Source organism: Rhinoraja longicauda, chromosome 25 (assembly GCF_053455715.1).
Source record: "Rhinoraja longicauda isolate Sanriku21f chromosome 25, sRhiLon1.1, whole genome shotgun sequence".
Lineage (NCBI taxonomy): Eukaryota > Metazoa > Chordata > Chondrichthyes > Rajiformes > Arhynchobatidae > Rhinoraja > Rhinoraja longicauda.
The window spans coordinates 20,716,666-20,731,138 of record NC_135977.1 but is presented as its reverse complement, the minus strand read 5'-3'; the positions used below and the strand labels follow the sequence as shown (position 1 = coordinate 20,731,138).

General features: G+C 43.1%; 1 protein-coding gene across 8 annotated transcripts in view; it reads right to left on the bottom strand.

The window, feature by feature from the left end:
• Positions 1–14,473, bottom strand: part of atxn2 (ataxin 2) — an 81,451-nt gene that overhangs the window by 46,156 nt on the left and 20,822 nt on the right. For all 8 annotated transcript variants that reach the window (XM_078421581.1, XM_078421585.1, XM_078421586.1 and 5 more), the window contains exons 3-5: positions 12,675–12,734; positions 1,482–1,553; positions 304–463 (exon numbers count right to left, since the gene is read on the bottom strand). In XM_078421581.1, coding sequence (XP_078277707.1) covers positions 304–463; positions 1,482–1,553; positions 12,675–12,734 — 292 coding nt within the window. The remainder of the gene's footprint in view (positions 1–303; positions 464–1,481; positions 1,554–12,674; positions 12,735–14,473) is intronic.

Genomic DNA, 14,473 nt, shown 5'->3' with positions numbered 1-14,473 from the left:
GGTGGATTTGAATTCAAGCTTTATTAATTGTGTAAATACAACATGGTTGCACTTCAACTACGCTTGAGTGGAAATTCTTCTTTTAAATTTTTACGGCTTAATGGTTTTTTTACATTTAATTATTTAAGATCTGGGCAGATTACCAACAACACTTTCTTCACGATGGTGGATCCTGTTTTGTAACCAAATCATTATGCACACTATTTCAATTCTGAACCTCTCCAGCAGCTATCCAGTTGAGCAAACATCAATAATTATTAGATAAATTTCACATTGTTAAAAAGTAGTTTAAAAAGTCAATACCTCTTCTTGCATAATTTAAATCTACATCTTTAAAATGCAGCATTACAATATCTGCAGATTTAAAAATGATACTTTCAACAATATCTTCACGTTTTGGGCCCACTTCTCGCGAGCTGGATTCTGAATTTTTTCGGTGAGCAGCGTCAAGCACCAAATCACACTGGAAAAGAAAAGCATTAGAAATAGTAACCAATGACACTAAATTGTTTTCTGAACTGTTAATAGTTTAGAAAACAAACATTTCAGAAATGAAAAGGAACAAATTGAAACTATGCAGACCATGTACAAGTGTGCTGTTACTTAAATGCAATTAGAGTGATGCAAACAATTCTCAATGTAGCTTACAACGGTTCCTGAAATAATTCCAGAGCTTTTGCCTCCTCTACTCTCTTTGGGATCTTATGTTAAGCAAAGAATTTGCTGATAGTTGCCATTCATACAATTCAGGACAGAAATGCTGCTCGAGGAGATAAGCCCGTCCATTAAACATCAACTGGTCAGTATTCAGTGGTCAGTCTGCTATTTAGGTTGCCCACCATAATCATGAGGCTATCACACAATTGAAACAGCAGGAAGAGCTTCTTACAAATTATAATATTTTTAGGATTATTATATTTTCAGTGTTTTTATATTCAAATGTTCATTTTTCAAATCAATTAACTTTATTTTTTAACCAAATACTTGTAGAGGTTGCACAAAATTGTCAATTTAACTTGTCATAAAACATGAAATGCTACTTAAAAATGTAGATTGTGATTTCTGTTCTTTTCAAAGTATTTGCCGTTTGATGGGAGTAAAAGATAAACCTATTTGTAATTGACATTGCAATGATCTATCACTTGCAGAATTTCAAACCAAATATTAACAGTAAAATAATTAACACTTATTAGCCATTTATGAAACGCTGTTACAAGTCTGATGTACACAATCAATTTAATAAGAATTTAGTTACAATAGTAAAACAAAACAATTGTAATAAATACAGCAATACTATTTTGATGTCCAGTTATTGGCTGAAAATTCTGCAGTGGAATTAGGCTATTACTGGATACATTAAAAACTTTATTGGACATCATTGGTTAAAATCTCACAATTCAATCATGCACTGGAAAACATTAAACATAGAATAGCTTAATTTAAAAGTTGTATAAAATCTACAGTGTTAATTTTGTGCTTACCTTAGGACTATAGGTTTTAAAAACTCCTTCATACATGCCACCATTTTTCACTTTTAATTCACATTTTGCACCCTGCAAGTGCAAAGAGCAAAACTGGCATTAACTTAGGACCAAATAAGTAGCAAACCCTCCCATTGCCAATGCTAATCTCAATACATTACACTTTTCCAGTCAAAATTCTGCAGCTATTTGTGGCTGAACTGGTTGTAGGAATGAATAAAAAAAGTCAATCTCAAATTTTTGAAATTTATTTTTTAAAGCAAGAATTTAAAAAAAACACTATCTTACAGATAGCCTAAGAAAATGAGGCAGATTTGCCATTTTAGGAGTATATTTCCCAAGATATCAAGTTCATGAACTGGTTAGGAAATAAACAATTTTTTCCCCCAAATTGTCTATGGTCTTCAAAGTAAAACTCTAGTGTGCAGGCATGCGGGTGAGGTAAAAAGAGGGAAAAGAGCCGAGCACTTGCGCGAGGCGTACAGCGGGGGTCAAAAATGGAAAATTAAAAATTTACACACAAAATTACCAGTTTCAAGCCTCTTTTAATGCATTTCAAAGTAAAAACAGACATTACAAAATAATGTGAATGTCACTGTATACTAATAACATTTTGAAGTAAATTCGCACATTAATTGATAATCAGCCTAAAAAGGTGGTAATTAGCTTTTCTGCTGTGTTTTATATTTTAACCCCGTCTTAATTAATTTAGTTATATAATCTTGCACTTAAATTTAATATTTACTCATTACAGTTCCATCACTGATTTTCTGGCACTCTTGGTTCCAGGGCTTTGCTGGTTTACCCAGCCGGCGAAGGAAGTCGCCTATGGGGATAAATTTGCTGGCTCCAGCTGGGCTGGAGTTCCAGAGCACCGGCCGCAGGTTGCAAATTCAACCCACCGATCGGCCGTGGAAGTCCCAATAAGGTCGAGATTGACTGCCTTGCCCAGCCTAGGTGCCACATTTTCGGGGATACTTCCAGGGCGCAGGGGATTTCTCGCGAAACCAAAAATAGGTTAAATGATTTAATTTTTTTGTGTTTGAGGTCTGTGTGTGCAAAATAAATGTTTTTCCTGCTTTAAAAATTCAGTAGTATTTCTTTGGTTAGTTTTGAGACATTGAAGTCAAGAAAGGCTATATAAATGTTTATTATTACAAAAAATGTAAATAACAAAATAACTCATCCTCTTGGCAAACAAAAACTTTTACCATGCTGTTGTGACAAACTGCACTCTTCTCACTAATGCGCAATATTATTTTTCAATAACCACATCCATTTAAGATGTTACCACGTTACCAAAAATAAGAAACTGAACATTTTAAGATGTAATTTCTTCACTTAATTGATGCATGTTGTTGGAAAATGCACTTTAAAAAAAGAAAAACGTTGAAAGTTGAGGAATGAGAAAGGAAACTGCAAGATGTCAATATAAATGGAAATAACAAAAGGGTTTTATTTTCTATACATCACTAAACATACAAGCTTGAAATGTTGTGTTTAAGAATGACCAATATTTTAATTTTACCACCGCATTCTTTGACAAGATGAAAGTAGAAATGGTGTTACAAACCTTCAGACAAGAAAGCAACTACCTCTGGAGCCAAGTGCAGATAATTATGGACAGAGTTCGGGACATAGCAACAAACTGAATTTTAGTCACGGGGGCAAAAACAAGGTACAAGGGAAAACCACTGTGATTGAAAGTTGTCTGCAACTGCTCCATTGGGCCTTATCCAAGTGGAGCAATTGCAGATAACTTTCAATTTGTAGTATTATGATCTGCTAAATTTATCCAAATTTGGATGCAATACAAGGCACAACAGATAATTAAAAGCACCAAAAGATACTTGTATGAAATTATTAGGGATATTGCAAAAAAATATTGGAAAGGAAAGACTTTAGCAATGGAATTCAATGCAAATACACATTGGATTAAAAAAAAAGGGAAGTTAGATGGCCTAGAAGTGCAAATTAATTTTGGACTTCCAGTTTACAATAATAAAAACTGCACCTGAACTGGATAGGATATGATCATAAAAATTAAATGTTTTGGCAATTAGCACACAATATAAAAGTTAAGGAACACTAATGAATCTACACAAAATTATACGATCATTTTTAGTTAATGTTTACAGCATTGGTGTCCAATTTATTTGGTCAAAATGTAACACTTACAAAGGCATGAGCTAAATCAGATATATCCGATCAGAAATATCCAAGGACATTGTGGGAAACTAGAGGGGAAATTGTGGGAGACCTGGTTGAAATTTACGAGTTGTCCTTAATTACAGGAGAGGTGCCTCTATTCAAGGGCAGCAGGGAAAATGCTGGGAACTATAGGCCAGTGAGCTTAACATCTATAGTTGGAAAATTATTCTTTCACAATTTTAAAGGAGTATTCTGAGGAATAGGTTATACAGACATTTGGGTGGGCAAGGGCTGATTAGGGAGTCAGCATGGGGGAGGTCGTGTCCCACAAATCCGATTGAGTTTTTTGAAGACGTGTCCAAAAAGGTCGATGAGGGCAGAGCTGTAGATGTTGTATACATGGATTTCAGTAAGGCATTCGACAAGGTTCCACATGGTAGGCTGCTCTGGAAGGTTAGATTGCATGAGATCCAAGGAGAGATAGCTGAATGGAGAGCAAATCGGGTTCACGGAAGGTAGCAGAGGGTGATCATGGAAGGTTGCTTCTCGGACTGGAGGCTTGTGACTAGTGGTGTGCCTTCATGGTTCTGTGCTGGGCCGGTTACTGTTTGTCATCTACATTAATGATTTGGATGAGAACATACAGGGCAAGATTAGCAAGTTTGCTGGTGATACATAAGTGGGTGGTTTTGCTGATTGTGAACGATTGCAGCAGGATCTAGATTGATTGGCCTGGTGGGCTGAGGAATGGTTGATGGAATTTAATACAGAGAAGTGTAAGGTGTTGTATTTTGGGATGTCTAACAAGGGCAGGACCTACACATTGAATGGTAGGCCTCTGGGGAGTGTTGCAGAAGAGAGGGATCGAGGGGTGCTGGTGCATCGTTCCTTGAAGGTCGAGTCGCAGGTAGATAAGGTAGTCAAAGGCTTTTGGCACATTGGCTTTCATCAGTCAGAGTATTGAGTATAGAAGTCGGGAGGTCATGTTGCAGTTGTATAAGACCTTGGTGAGACCGCATTTAGAGCATCGTGTTCAGTTCTGGGCACCATGTTACAAGAAAGATATTGTCAAGCTTGAAAGGGTTCACAGAAGATTTCCGAGGATATTGCCAGGACTAGAGGGTCTGAGCTATAGGAAGGGTTGAGTAGGCTGGGTCTCTATTCCTTGGAGCGTAGGAGGATGAGGGGTGAGCATGTAGAGGTATACAAGATCATGAGAGGAATAGATCGGGTAGATGCACAGTCTCTTGCCCAGAGTAGGGTAATCGAGGACCAGATGACATGGTTCAATGTGAAGGGGAAAAGATTTAATAGGAATCTGAGGGGTAACTTTCTCACACAAAGGGTGGTGGGTGTATGGAAAAAGCTGCCTGAGGAGGTAGTTGAGGCTGGGATTATCCCAATGTTTAAGAAACAGTTAGACAGGTACATGGATAGGACTAGTTTGGAGAGATATGGAACAAGTGCAGGCAGGTGGGACTAGTGTAGCTGAAAATAATTGGACACAGAAACATGGGCCCTTTTGACAACGGTTTATATGTGAAAGAAACTGAGAACAATAATAGGCAGATGTTCAGAGGAATACGAGATGGGAAAAGAGAAAGGAATCATAACCTCAGTTACCATTAATGAGATCAGTGCAGGCAGGATTGCAAGCATAACAAGCCATTCAAAATGCAACTGGGTTCTTTGTTCATGTAATCATTTACTTGGGGGAAAAAATGAATTTGAATTCATATTAGGCATTGGTTAGTTGACAAATACTTTATACAATCAATGTACCACTTATATAAAAAAAGATGTTAAATCTTTGTCTTTCACTGTGGTTCTAGTACAATTAAACCAAAAATCTTTCAAACCTCCAAAGTATTTTGAGAGCAAAAACGCTTCCATTTACATAATGCCTTGCATCCCCACAGAATCATCAATTGTAATTAACCTCTGAAGGAGTTTGTGATATACATGTAAAATCACGTCAAATTTATGCACAGCGTGGTTCTGTAAACTGCAAGTTAATTAATGATTTTGATCTGCTTTTAAAATTATTAGTTGAAGAGGAAAAAGATAGCTGGACTTCCTGCTTTCCTTTGAAGAGTTCCAAGGGAATGTTTACATCTACCCGAGCTGGTGTAGAGCCTCAGATTAACATGTTATCTAATGAAAACACTTCCAATAATTAAACCGTCCTTGCATACTGCACTGAAGTGTCAATGTAGTTTTACACATTCAAGTCAGAAGCATGGCAATACCCCACAACATATCTCAGGAAAAGAATGGTCCCGACTGTTCCAAGTCAACACTTCCAAGCAGTATAATGGGTGCATAGTACCAGTGGACAGCACATAAATAAGGCAGAAAAGATTCACAAGAATAATTAAGAGGAAGCAGAGTTATTTGTTCACACTGAGTTAATAGATTATGGAGTGTTTCACAATAAAACAAAGCCAAGGACACCATTTGAAACAGTTCATTAAAGTATTTAAAAAGAGATAGCCTAATCCTACTTTGGCACTACAGACCACCTCTTGCACTCCCATGGACTCTAATTGTGTATTTTTGCAGGGATGAGGTGAAGTGTGAAAAACCGGTCAAAGCGGGAAGTGGCAGGGTCGGCGCAACTGCCACGAGATGCTGCCTGTCTCGTTGAGTTACTCCAGCTTTTTGTGTCTCTTTAGAGCTAACTAGACCAAGTGGACCCGTTGGGCCCAAATCTCTCCTGCATTGGTGCAGCACCCTCTCCTCCCCCCTTCCTTCCCCCCTCCCCCTACCTCCACCCCTTCCCCTTCCCTCCCTCCACCCCCTAATTTAATTAGCTAGTCAGTATTAATTTAAACAACCCAATGAAACAAATTGTAACAGTTTTAAAACAGAATAAAGTGCAAGTAGATCTGTGCCGGATCACTGTGCGATGTGACCATCCGGCTCAGCAGGACCGGTTCATAGCAGCTATGGCCCTGGGGATGAACCTGTTCCTGAGTCTGGAGGTGCGGGCGTAGAAGGCCTTGTATCGTCTGCCCGATGGTAGAAGTTCGAACAGACTGTTGCAGGGGTGTGAAGAGTCTTTGTGGATGCTGATGGCTTTTCTGAGGCATCGTGTGTTGTAGATGCCCTCCAAGGCTGGTAGCTGTGTTCCGATGGTCCTCTGAGCTCTATGGACTACCCGCTGAAGAGCTTTCCTCTCTGCCTCCGTGCAGCTGATAGGATGCTCTCTATGGTGCAGCGGTAGAATGTCGTCAGCAGCTGTTGGGGTACACCAGACTTCTTCAGTGTTCTTAGGTAGAACAGTCGTTGCTGTGCCTTCTTGACCAGCGCAGCAATGTTATTGGACCATGTTAGGTCCTCCGAAATGTGAGTGCCCAGAAACTTGAAGCTGGACACTCTCTCCACACTGTCCCCGTTGATAAAGATCGGGGCGTATCCCCCGTTGTGTGACCTACGGAAGTTGATGATCAGCTCCTTGGTCTTGGTGGTATTTAGGGACAGGTTGTTATCAGAGCACTAGTCCGCCAGGTTCTGCACCTCCGCTCTGTATTTTGTTTCATCACCGTTGGAGATCAGCCCGATCACCGTTGTGTCGTCTGCAAACTTGACAATGGCGTGGGTGTCGAATGCAGGAACACAGTCGTGTGTGAAAAGGGAGTAGAGCATGGGGCTCAGAACACAGCCCTGTGGTGTGCCGGTACTCAGGGTGATAGTGGAGAACAGGTGCAGGCCATTCTCACTGCCTGCGGTCGGTCCAGCAGGAAGTCCAGGATCCAGTCGCATAACGACGAGCTGAGGCCTAGCTGGTGGAGTTTGGTGATGAGCTTGGTGGGGATGACCGTGTTGAAGGCAGAGCTATAGTCAATGAATAGCATCCTCACGTACGTGCCCTGTCTCTCCAGGTGAGTCCGGACAGTGTGAAGAGCCAGAGAGATGGCGTCCTCTGTGGATCTATTTGCCCTGTATGCAAATTGATGTGGGTCCAGTGAGTCAGGGATGCTGGATTTGATGTGTGAGAGGACCAGCCTTTCAAAGCACTTCATGACTATCGGAGTCAGGGCAACCGGACGGTAGTCGTTCAGGTTGGTGATCTTTGCTTTTTTCGGCACTGGCACTATGGTAGCCGACTTCAGGCACTTGGGGACCATAGCCAGAGATAGTGACAGGTTAAAGATCCTGGTGAATACCTCAGCCAACTGTTCAGCACAGTCCTTAAGTACCCTTCCTTGAACTCCATCCGGGCCAGCAGCCTTGCGTGGGTTGACCCTTTGCAGAGCGCGTTGTACTTCCTGTGTGCTCAGTTGCAAGACCAGTCCCTCCGCCTCGGCTAGGGTTCTTCCACTCAAGGTGGTGTTGCCAGTTTCGAAGCGGGCAAAAAAGGTGTTTAGCTCGTTGGTTAGTGTCATATCGCTGTGGGGGCTGGCAGGGCTGCTCTTGTAGTCAGTGATGTCCCTGACACCCTGCCACATGCTTCTGGTGTCCGTGGTGTTGAAGTGGTCTTCCACCCATTGCCTGTGGGTGTCTTTGGCCCTTTTAATACCTTTGTTCAGGTTTGATCTGGCAACACTGTATGCTGAAGTGTCACCAGATTTAAAGGCATTGTTGCATGCCCTCAGCAGGATCTGTACCTCCTTATTCATCCAGGGTTTCCAGTTTGGGAACATCTTTATTTCCTTGTCCTCCGTGACATTCTCCACACAGCAGTTGATGTAGGAGAGCAGTGGATGTGTACTCCTCCGTCTATCTCAGAACCGCAGGTCCCAGTCGGTGAGATCAAAGCAGTCCTGGAGTTGTAGGGTAGCATCCTCGGGCCATATTTTGACCGTCTTTATTGTAAGTTTGGTCTTGCGGATGAGGGGTTTGTATGCGGGCAGTAGAAGCAGTGAGAGGTGATCGGATTGTCCGAGGGGTGGCCAGGGGAGAGCTCTGTAGGCGTCCTTTATTTTGGTATACACCTTATCCAGCGTGTTTGAGCCCCTGGTAGGGCACTGCACGTGCTGGTGGAATTTGTGGAGCGCGGCTCGTAGGTCGACCTGATTAAAGTCCCCAGCAACAATGAAGGCGCCGTTGGGGTGGGCATCCTGCTGCTTGCTGATGGCCAAGTGCAGTTGTGCTAGCGCTAGGTTAGCATTAGCCTGTGGGGGAATGTATGCAGCCATGATGATGACCACAGTAAACTCCCGCGGCAAATAGAACGGCCTACATTTGAGCAGTAGGTACTCCAGGTCTGGGGAACAGTAGCTCTCTAATGCGGAGTGGTTGGTGCACCAGTCATTGTGAATGTAGATACAGAGCCCACCGCCCTTGCTCTTACCGGAGTCCTTTGTTCTATCGGCCCGATGTAGTGACCGGTTCGTTAGCTCCACAGCCCCGTCGGGAACCATCGGGTTGAGCCACGTCTCCGTGAAGATCAGCGCGCAGCAGTCTTTCAGGGATCGTTGGGTGTTGATCCATAGCCTTACCTCATCCAGCTTGTTGAAGAGTGACCGGACATTGGCGAGAAAGACGCTTGGTAGGGATGGTCTTTGTGGGGCCCTCCGTAGCCTGGCCTGCACCCCCGCGCTCTGGCCACGTTTTTGCTTCCTCTCCCTGCGCTGGCTCCGTCTCCATCCCTCCGGTGTGGTGATCCAGGGGCCTGTTCTGCCGAGCTCCGTCGGGATTTTGGTTTTGTGGTACTCACCAGCCAGTCTCTCGCAGCCGAGTCCAATGTTGTCTCTCGCAGCCGCGTCCAATGTTGAGCAGCTCCGTGCGGCTCCATGTGCTGTCCGCCTTCCGGGAGCTGCAGTGCCTTGGGGGACGCGCTGCCGCTGAGTCAAAACTCGCCACCACGGGACGGGCTCCGACTGGATTCCGGTGCGGGTAAGGTTTTTCCCACCGCTGCTGGGCTGCTACGTGCATGGTTTGCAGCGCTTTGGTGAGCGCGATGTTGCTGTGTCCGGACGTGCTGCCGCCCGCACCGTCGGGATTTCAGTGCCGGTGCTGGATTTCTTCAAGCTGTAGGTACGTTTCAGTGGTCGTATGTGTTCATTATGTTTTCTGGGTTTCCCGGTTGTACTTTCTTCGGTTTTCTCGCAGCCGCGTTCGGTGCTGGGCTGCTCCGAATTGCATCGGATGGCGGAGCGCAAAGCTGCTGCGTCTGGACACGCCGCCATTTTCAATACGAGACGAGAGATGATACAAATTTCTTCATCAAGGCCTCAACAAACTCTTTTGCCTCTCTCAATAACCTGGGATCAATTCCTTCATGCCCTGGAGAATTATCCACCTTAATGAATCAAGACTCACCACTACCTTCTAGATCTTAAACTGCCCTCCTTATGTTCTTCCCCTTATTGAATCCACATGCAAAGTACTCGTTTAGTGCCTCACCTACCACCTCTGACTCCAAGCATAAATTTCCTCCTTTATCCTTGAGTGCTCCTACTCTCTACCTAGTTACCCTGGTTTTTATTTTAATGTACACTAGACCAAGTGGACCCGTTGGGTCCAAACCTCTCCTGCATTGGTGCAGCACCCTCCCCCATCCCCTTCCCCCCCACCTCCTCCACCCGCACCAACAGCGGAGCCATTGCCGGGACGGGAGTGCCCCCGTGGCCGTGGACAGGCAAGGGGGGACAGGGAAACAGCACTGGCCTCGGCCCCGTTTCTCCTGCGGGCCAGGCGTGGAGTCGAAGCATCTCCTGACTGCATGGATCCGTTGCCGGGCGGGAAGTGTCTCCCAGGGCCGTGGGTGGGCGAGAGTGGACAGAGAGAAGGCATTGATCTCAGCCCCATTTCTCCTGTGGGACAGGCGTGGAGCCGAAGCGTCTCCTGCCGCTCGGCAGGGACCGGCCATCTTGTGGATCCTGCGTCACCGCCTCTACCGCGCGTTGCACCAAGGGAGGAAGGCCAGGCGCAGGGCACGCCGGGAAAGCAGAGGTCCTCCGGGGGGGGGGGGGGGTGCATTTATTAAAGTTGATAAGGAAAATTGTTTTTTTAAAGTAACAAAAGTGGGTTTGTTCAGTCCACCGGGGAACGGTGAGTGTGGGCGTAAAATTGCCGCGCTATCATGTACCGTTTTGGCTGTGTCAAGCCCCAAACAGTTTTAGTAATATATAGATAGATGTAAAAAGGCATGATTATCTTTAATCCAAAGTACCAATGACTTTTCATTGTCCCTTTCATTCCTTCAAATTCCCTGCTTGAGTTTTTTTTCCTATTTGCTTTACATTCCTTATAGGTCCCGTCTGATTTCATCTTCCTACACCTTACACATGCTTCATTTTTCTTTTTGACCAAATTTACAACCCCTCGAGTTATCCAAGGTTCTCTTACCTTATCATCCTTATGCCTCTTCTTTACTGGAACATGCTGGTCCTGAACTATGATCAGCTGGTCTTTAAATGACTCCCACATGTCTGATGTGGATTTACCCAATAACAGCTGCTCCCAATTTACTTTCTCTAGCTCCTGCCTAATAACGCTGCAATCTGCCTTGCCCCAATTTAATGCCTCCCCCCCCCCCCGGGGCCAGATTTATCCTGGCAATCCCGACTCATTCCTGGCAAATTTTATCCATATGTTTTAGTGCTCTCATGGTTGTTATTGAAGTTGTTTTGCTATTGCTCCTCTCATTTCCTTTCAGTGGCCATTGTAACAGTGAAAGAATTTTTAAGTTTCTCCAATCATGTAATATCAGACCGAGATTTTTTTTTAGTAGTAGGAGTTGTTTTGCATGGAACTAACCATTGATAATGCTGGAATAATGACTTTAAAAGTAAAGCAATAAGATGCCTGGGTGCAAGCAATTTCTTTTATCACTTCTCTGTTTCTTGCTATTATGGTTTGAAGCAATTAATCGACGTTCTTTCCACAAATATCTCTTGCTATCAAACCAGAGTGCAGTTACAACAAACATGACCCATTTTCCCAACCCACATTCAACATGCATGTATGTACCCAAAACATACCCAAAACGAATCTAACTGCCCCAGGTAAGAAGTAAACATAGAAAATGGGTGCAGGAGTAGGCCATTCGGCCCTTCGAGCCTGCACCGACATTCAATATGATCATGGCTGATCATCCAACTCAGTATCCTGTACCTGCCTTCTCTCCATACCCCCTGATCCCTTTAGCCACAAGGGCCACATCTAACTCCCTCTTAAATATAGCCAATGAACTGGCCTCAACTACCTTCTGTGGCAGAGAATTCCACAGATTCACCACTCTCTGTGTGAAAAAAAACTTTCTCATCTCGGTCCTAAAAGACTTCCCCCTTATCCTTAAACTATGACCCCTTGTTCTGGACTTCCCCAACATCGGGAACAATCTTCCCGCATCTAGCCTGTCCAACCCCTTAAGAATTTTGTACGTTTCTATAAGATCCCCCCTCAATCTTCTAAATTCCAGCGAGTACAAGCCGAAAAGGCACCATTGTTTGCTACTTGCACCAGGTGACCTTTTTAAAGATCAGTCCAAAGGGTCTCGACCTGAAACATCACCCATTCCTTCTCTCCAGAGATGCTGCCTGTCCCACTGAGTTACTCCAGCATTTTGTGTCAATCTTCAATTTAAATCAGCATCTGCAGTTCTTTCCTGGACCCTTATAAATTGACCTACTGAATGACGCTGACAAATGTGGAGGCTGAAAAAGTCAGAACTCTGTTCGTAGGACGCTTATTATTGAGACTACTGACTGCCTTATGTTTGTAGTCATAGTTACAATTTGGGTCGTATGTAACTGGAACATTCTAACCATGGTGCAACATGAAGGGATGAAATAATTGAAAATAAAGCTAATTATGGGGCTTCATTCAGGTAACAATATGGATATTTCTTCACAATAAATTCCCAAAGACCAATTGAATCAGGATGTTCAATTTTTATGTAACAAAATGAAAGCTGCTATCTCTTTTCTATTTAGCATGAAATATTCAATATCTTCCAATTTGGTAGTTGTCAAAATAACTAATTACAAAAACTATTCCAGAGCTAGTAAATTTCAAAACTAAAACTACTATACATTTTAGAATTAAATATGGTGAAAATTATTTTACAAATTATTCAAGATGTATACTTACTACAACTGATGTAAGAATATGAACCATACGCATGTTTGCATATATTCCATCATACTGAATCTGAGAAAACAATTTTAAGATATTAACTTATTTCAATACTTAACTTTTAAGTACACATGCTGAAAACATGTATAATAGTCAATGAATCACATCTTCCTAACATTTAATAATAGACCTCTTACGTACAGATGGACAGGGTCAAGAGGCCAATAAATCATTTCAATTATCAATAAACACACGTTAGAATTACAAATCTGTACCCACACTTATAATAAACATTAATAGTGCCCGCATGAAAACCGTTGAAACAAAATAAATTTCAAATATTACCTGAATTTCTCAATATTTTGAATTCCCTTGAAATGGTGCTAATTCACCCAAAATACACCCCCTTTTTCCATTCTGAATATTAGGGCAAACCCGAAAGCAGGCGGTACTGCAGTGAAAAGTGCCCAGAAACAGATTATTTTCCAGGTTTGGTATTATATAGTTCAAACCCCCATAGAAAGTTCAAGTTTTCACCTTGGAACAAAATACACATGGCTCTTTTCTATTACGTATCTTTTCTATTACGTTTAAATTTCCAAATTTAGTACTGCAGCACTTTCACAAACACCGGGTGGCGCCGTCAGTGATGGCAGCCTCGCCAATGGTCTGTCTGTCCTTTTGTCTTTTTTGTTATTTTTAGTGTATTTCAAAAGTATGTGTTAATGTTTTCTGGGTTGTTTTACGTGGGGGGTGGGGCGGGGGAATCTTTTATTCAATCTCTTACCTTGCAGGAGATGCGATTGTTTTCTGGATCGTATCTCCGGTCGCTCTGCGGCCTAACATCATGGAGCTGGCGGCCTTGCTCAAGACTGACTTTGAGCCCCACCGCGGGGACGTGGACTTACCATCGGAGCGTGCAATCCCTTGCCTGGGATCGACCCTCCATCGGAGCCTGCGGATTTCACCATCAAGAAGCTCGCAGTCTCGGGTAGAGACTGATGTCGGGAAGCTCCAAAATCACAGAAGGTTCGACCAGCCCCGACCCGTGGTCAGACCGCCTGGCATGGGGGAGCTGAGATACCCCCAATGCAGGAGCTTGATCGCCCCGACGCGGAGGGCCCGACCGCCGGCTACGGAAGCCAAGATTGTCCCGTCAAGGCTCGAGACCCCCGACAAAGAAGGGAAGTAGATTGAAAAAAATTTCGCCTTCCATCACAGTGAGGAATATGGAAGAGTCACTGTGGTGAATGTTTATGTTAAAATGTATTTTTGTGTTTTGTTACTTTTTATTGGTATGACTGTATGGCAAATCAAATTCCTCGTATGTTGCAAAACATACTTGGCTAATAAAGGTAGACACAAAATGCTGGAGTAACTCAGCGGGTCAGGCAGCATTTCTGGAGAGAAGGAATGGGTGACGTTTCGGGTCGAGACCCTTCTTCAGAAACATCACCCATTCCTTCTCCCCAGAGATGCTGCCTGACCCGCTGAGTTACTCCAGCATTTTGTGTCTACCTTCGATTTAAACCAGCATCTGCAGATTTCTTTCTTACACATCTTGACTAATAAAGTACAATTATGATTATGATACAGGAAAATGATTAGGACATTTAGCTCAATTAGCCATTTATCTTCGATGATTGCTTCAGATAGCTAAAAGCTGGCAATTCTTTTGTATTTCTTTGAGGTCTTTTCCTAACAAATAGTATTGGATGATGCAATATCCATCAAATTGTCAAAATTATACAAGAGTTCAAAATAACTGTGGCTAACCTAGTAAATATAATGAGTAACAAGAATGCATATGCAAG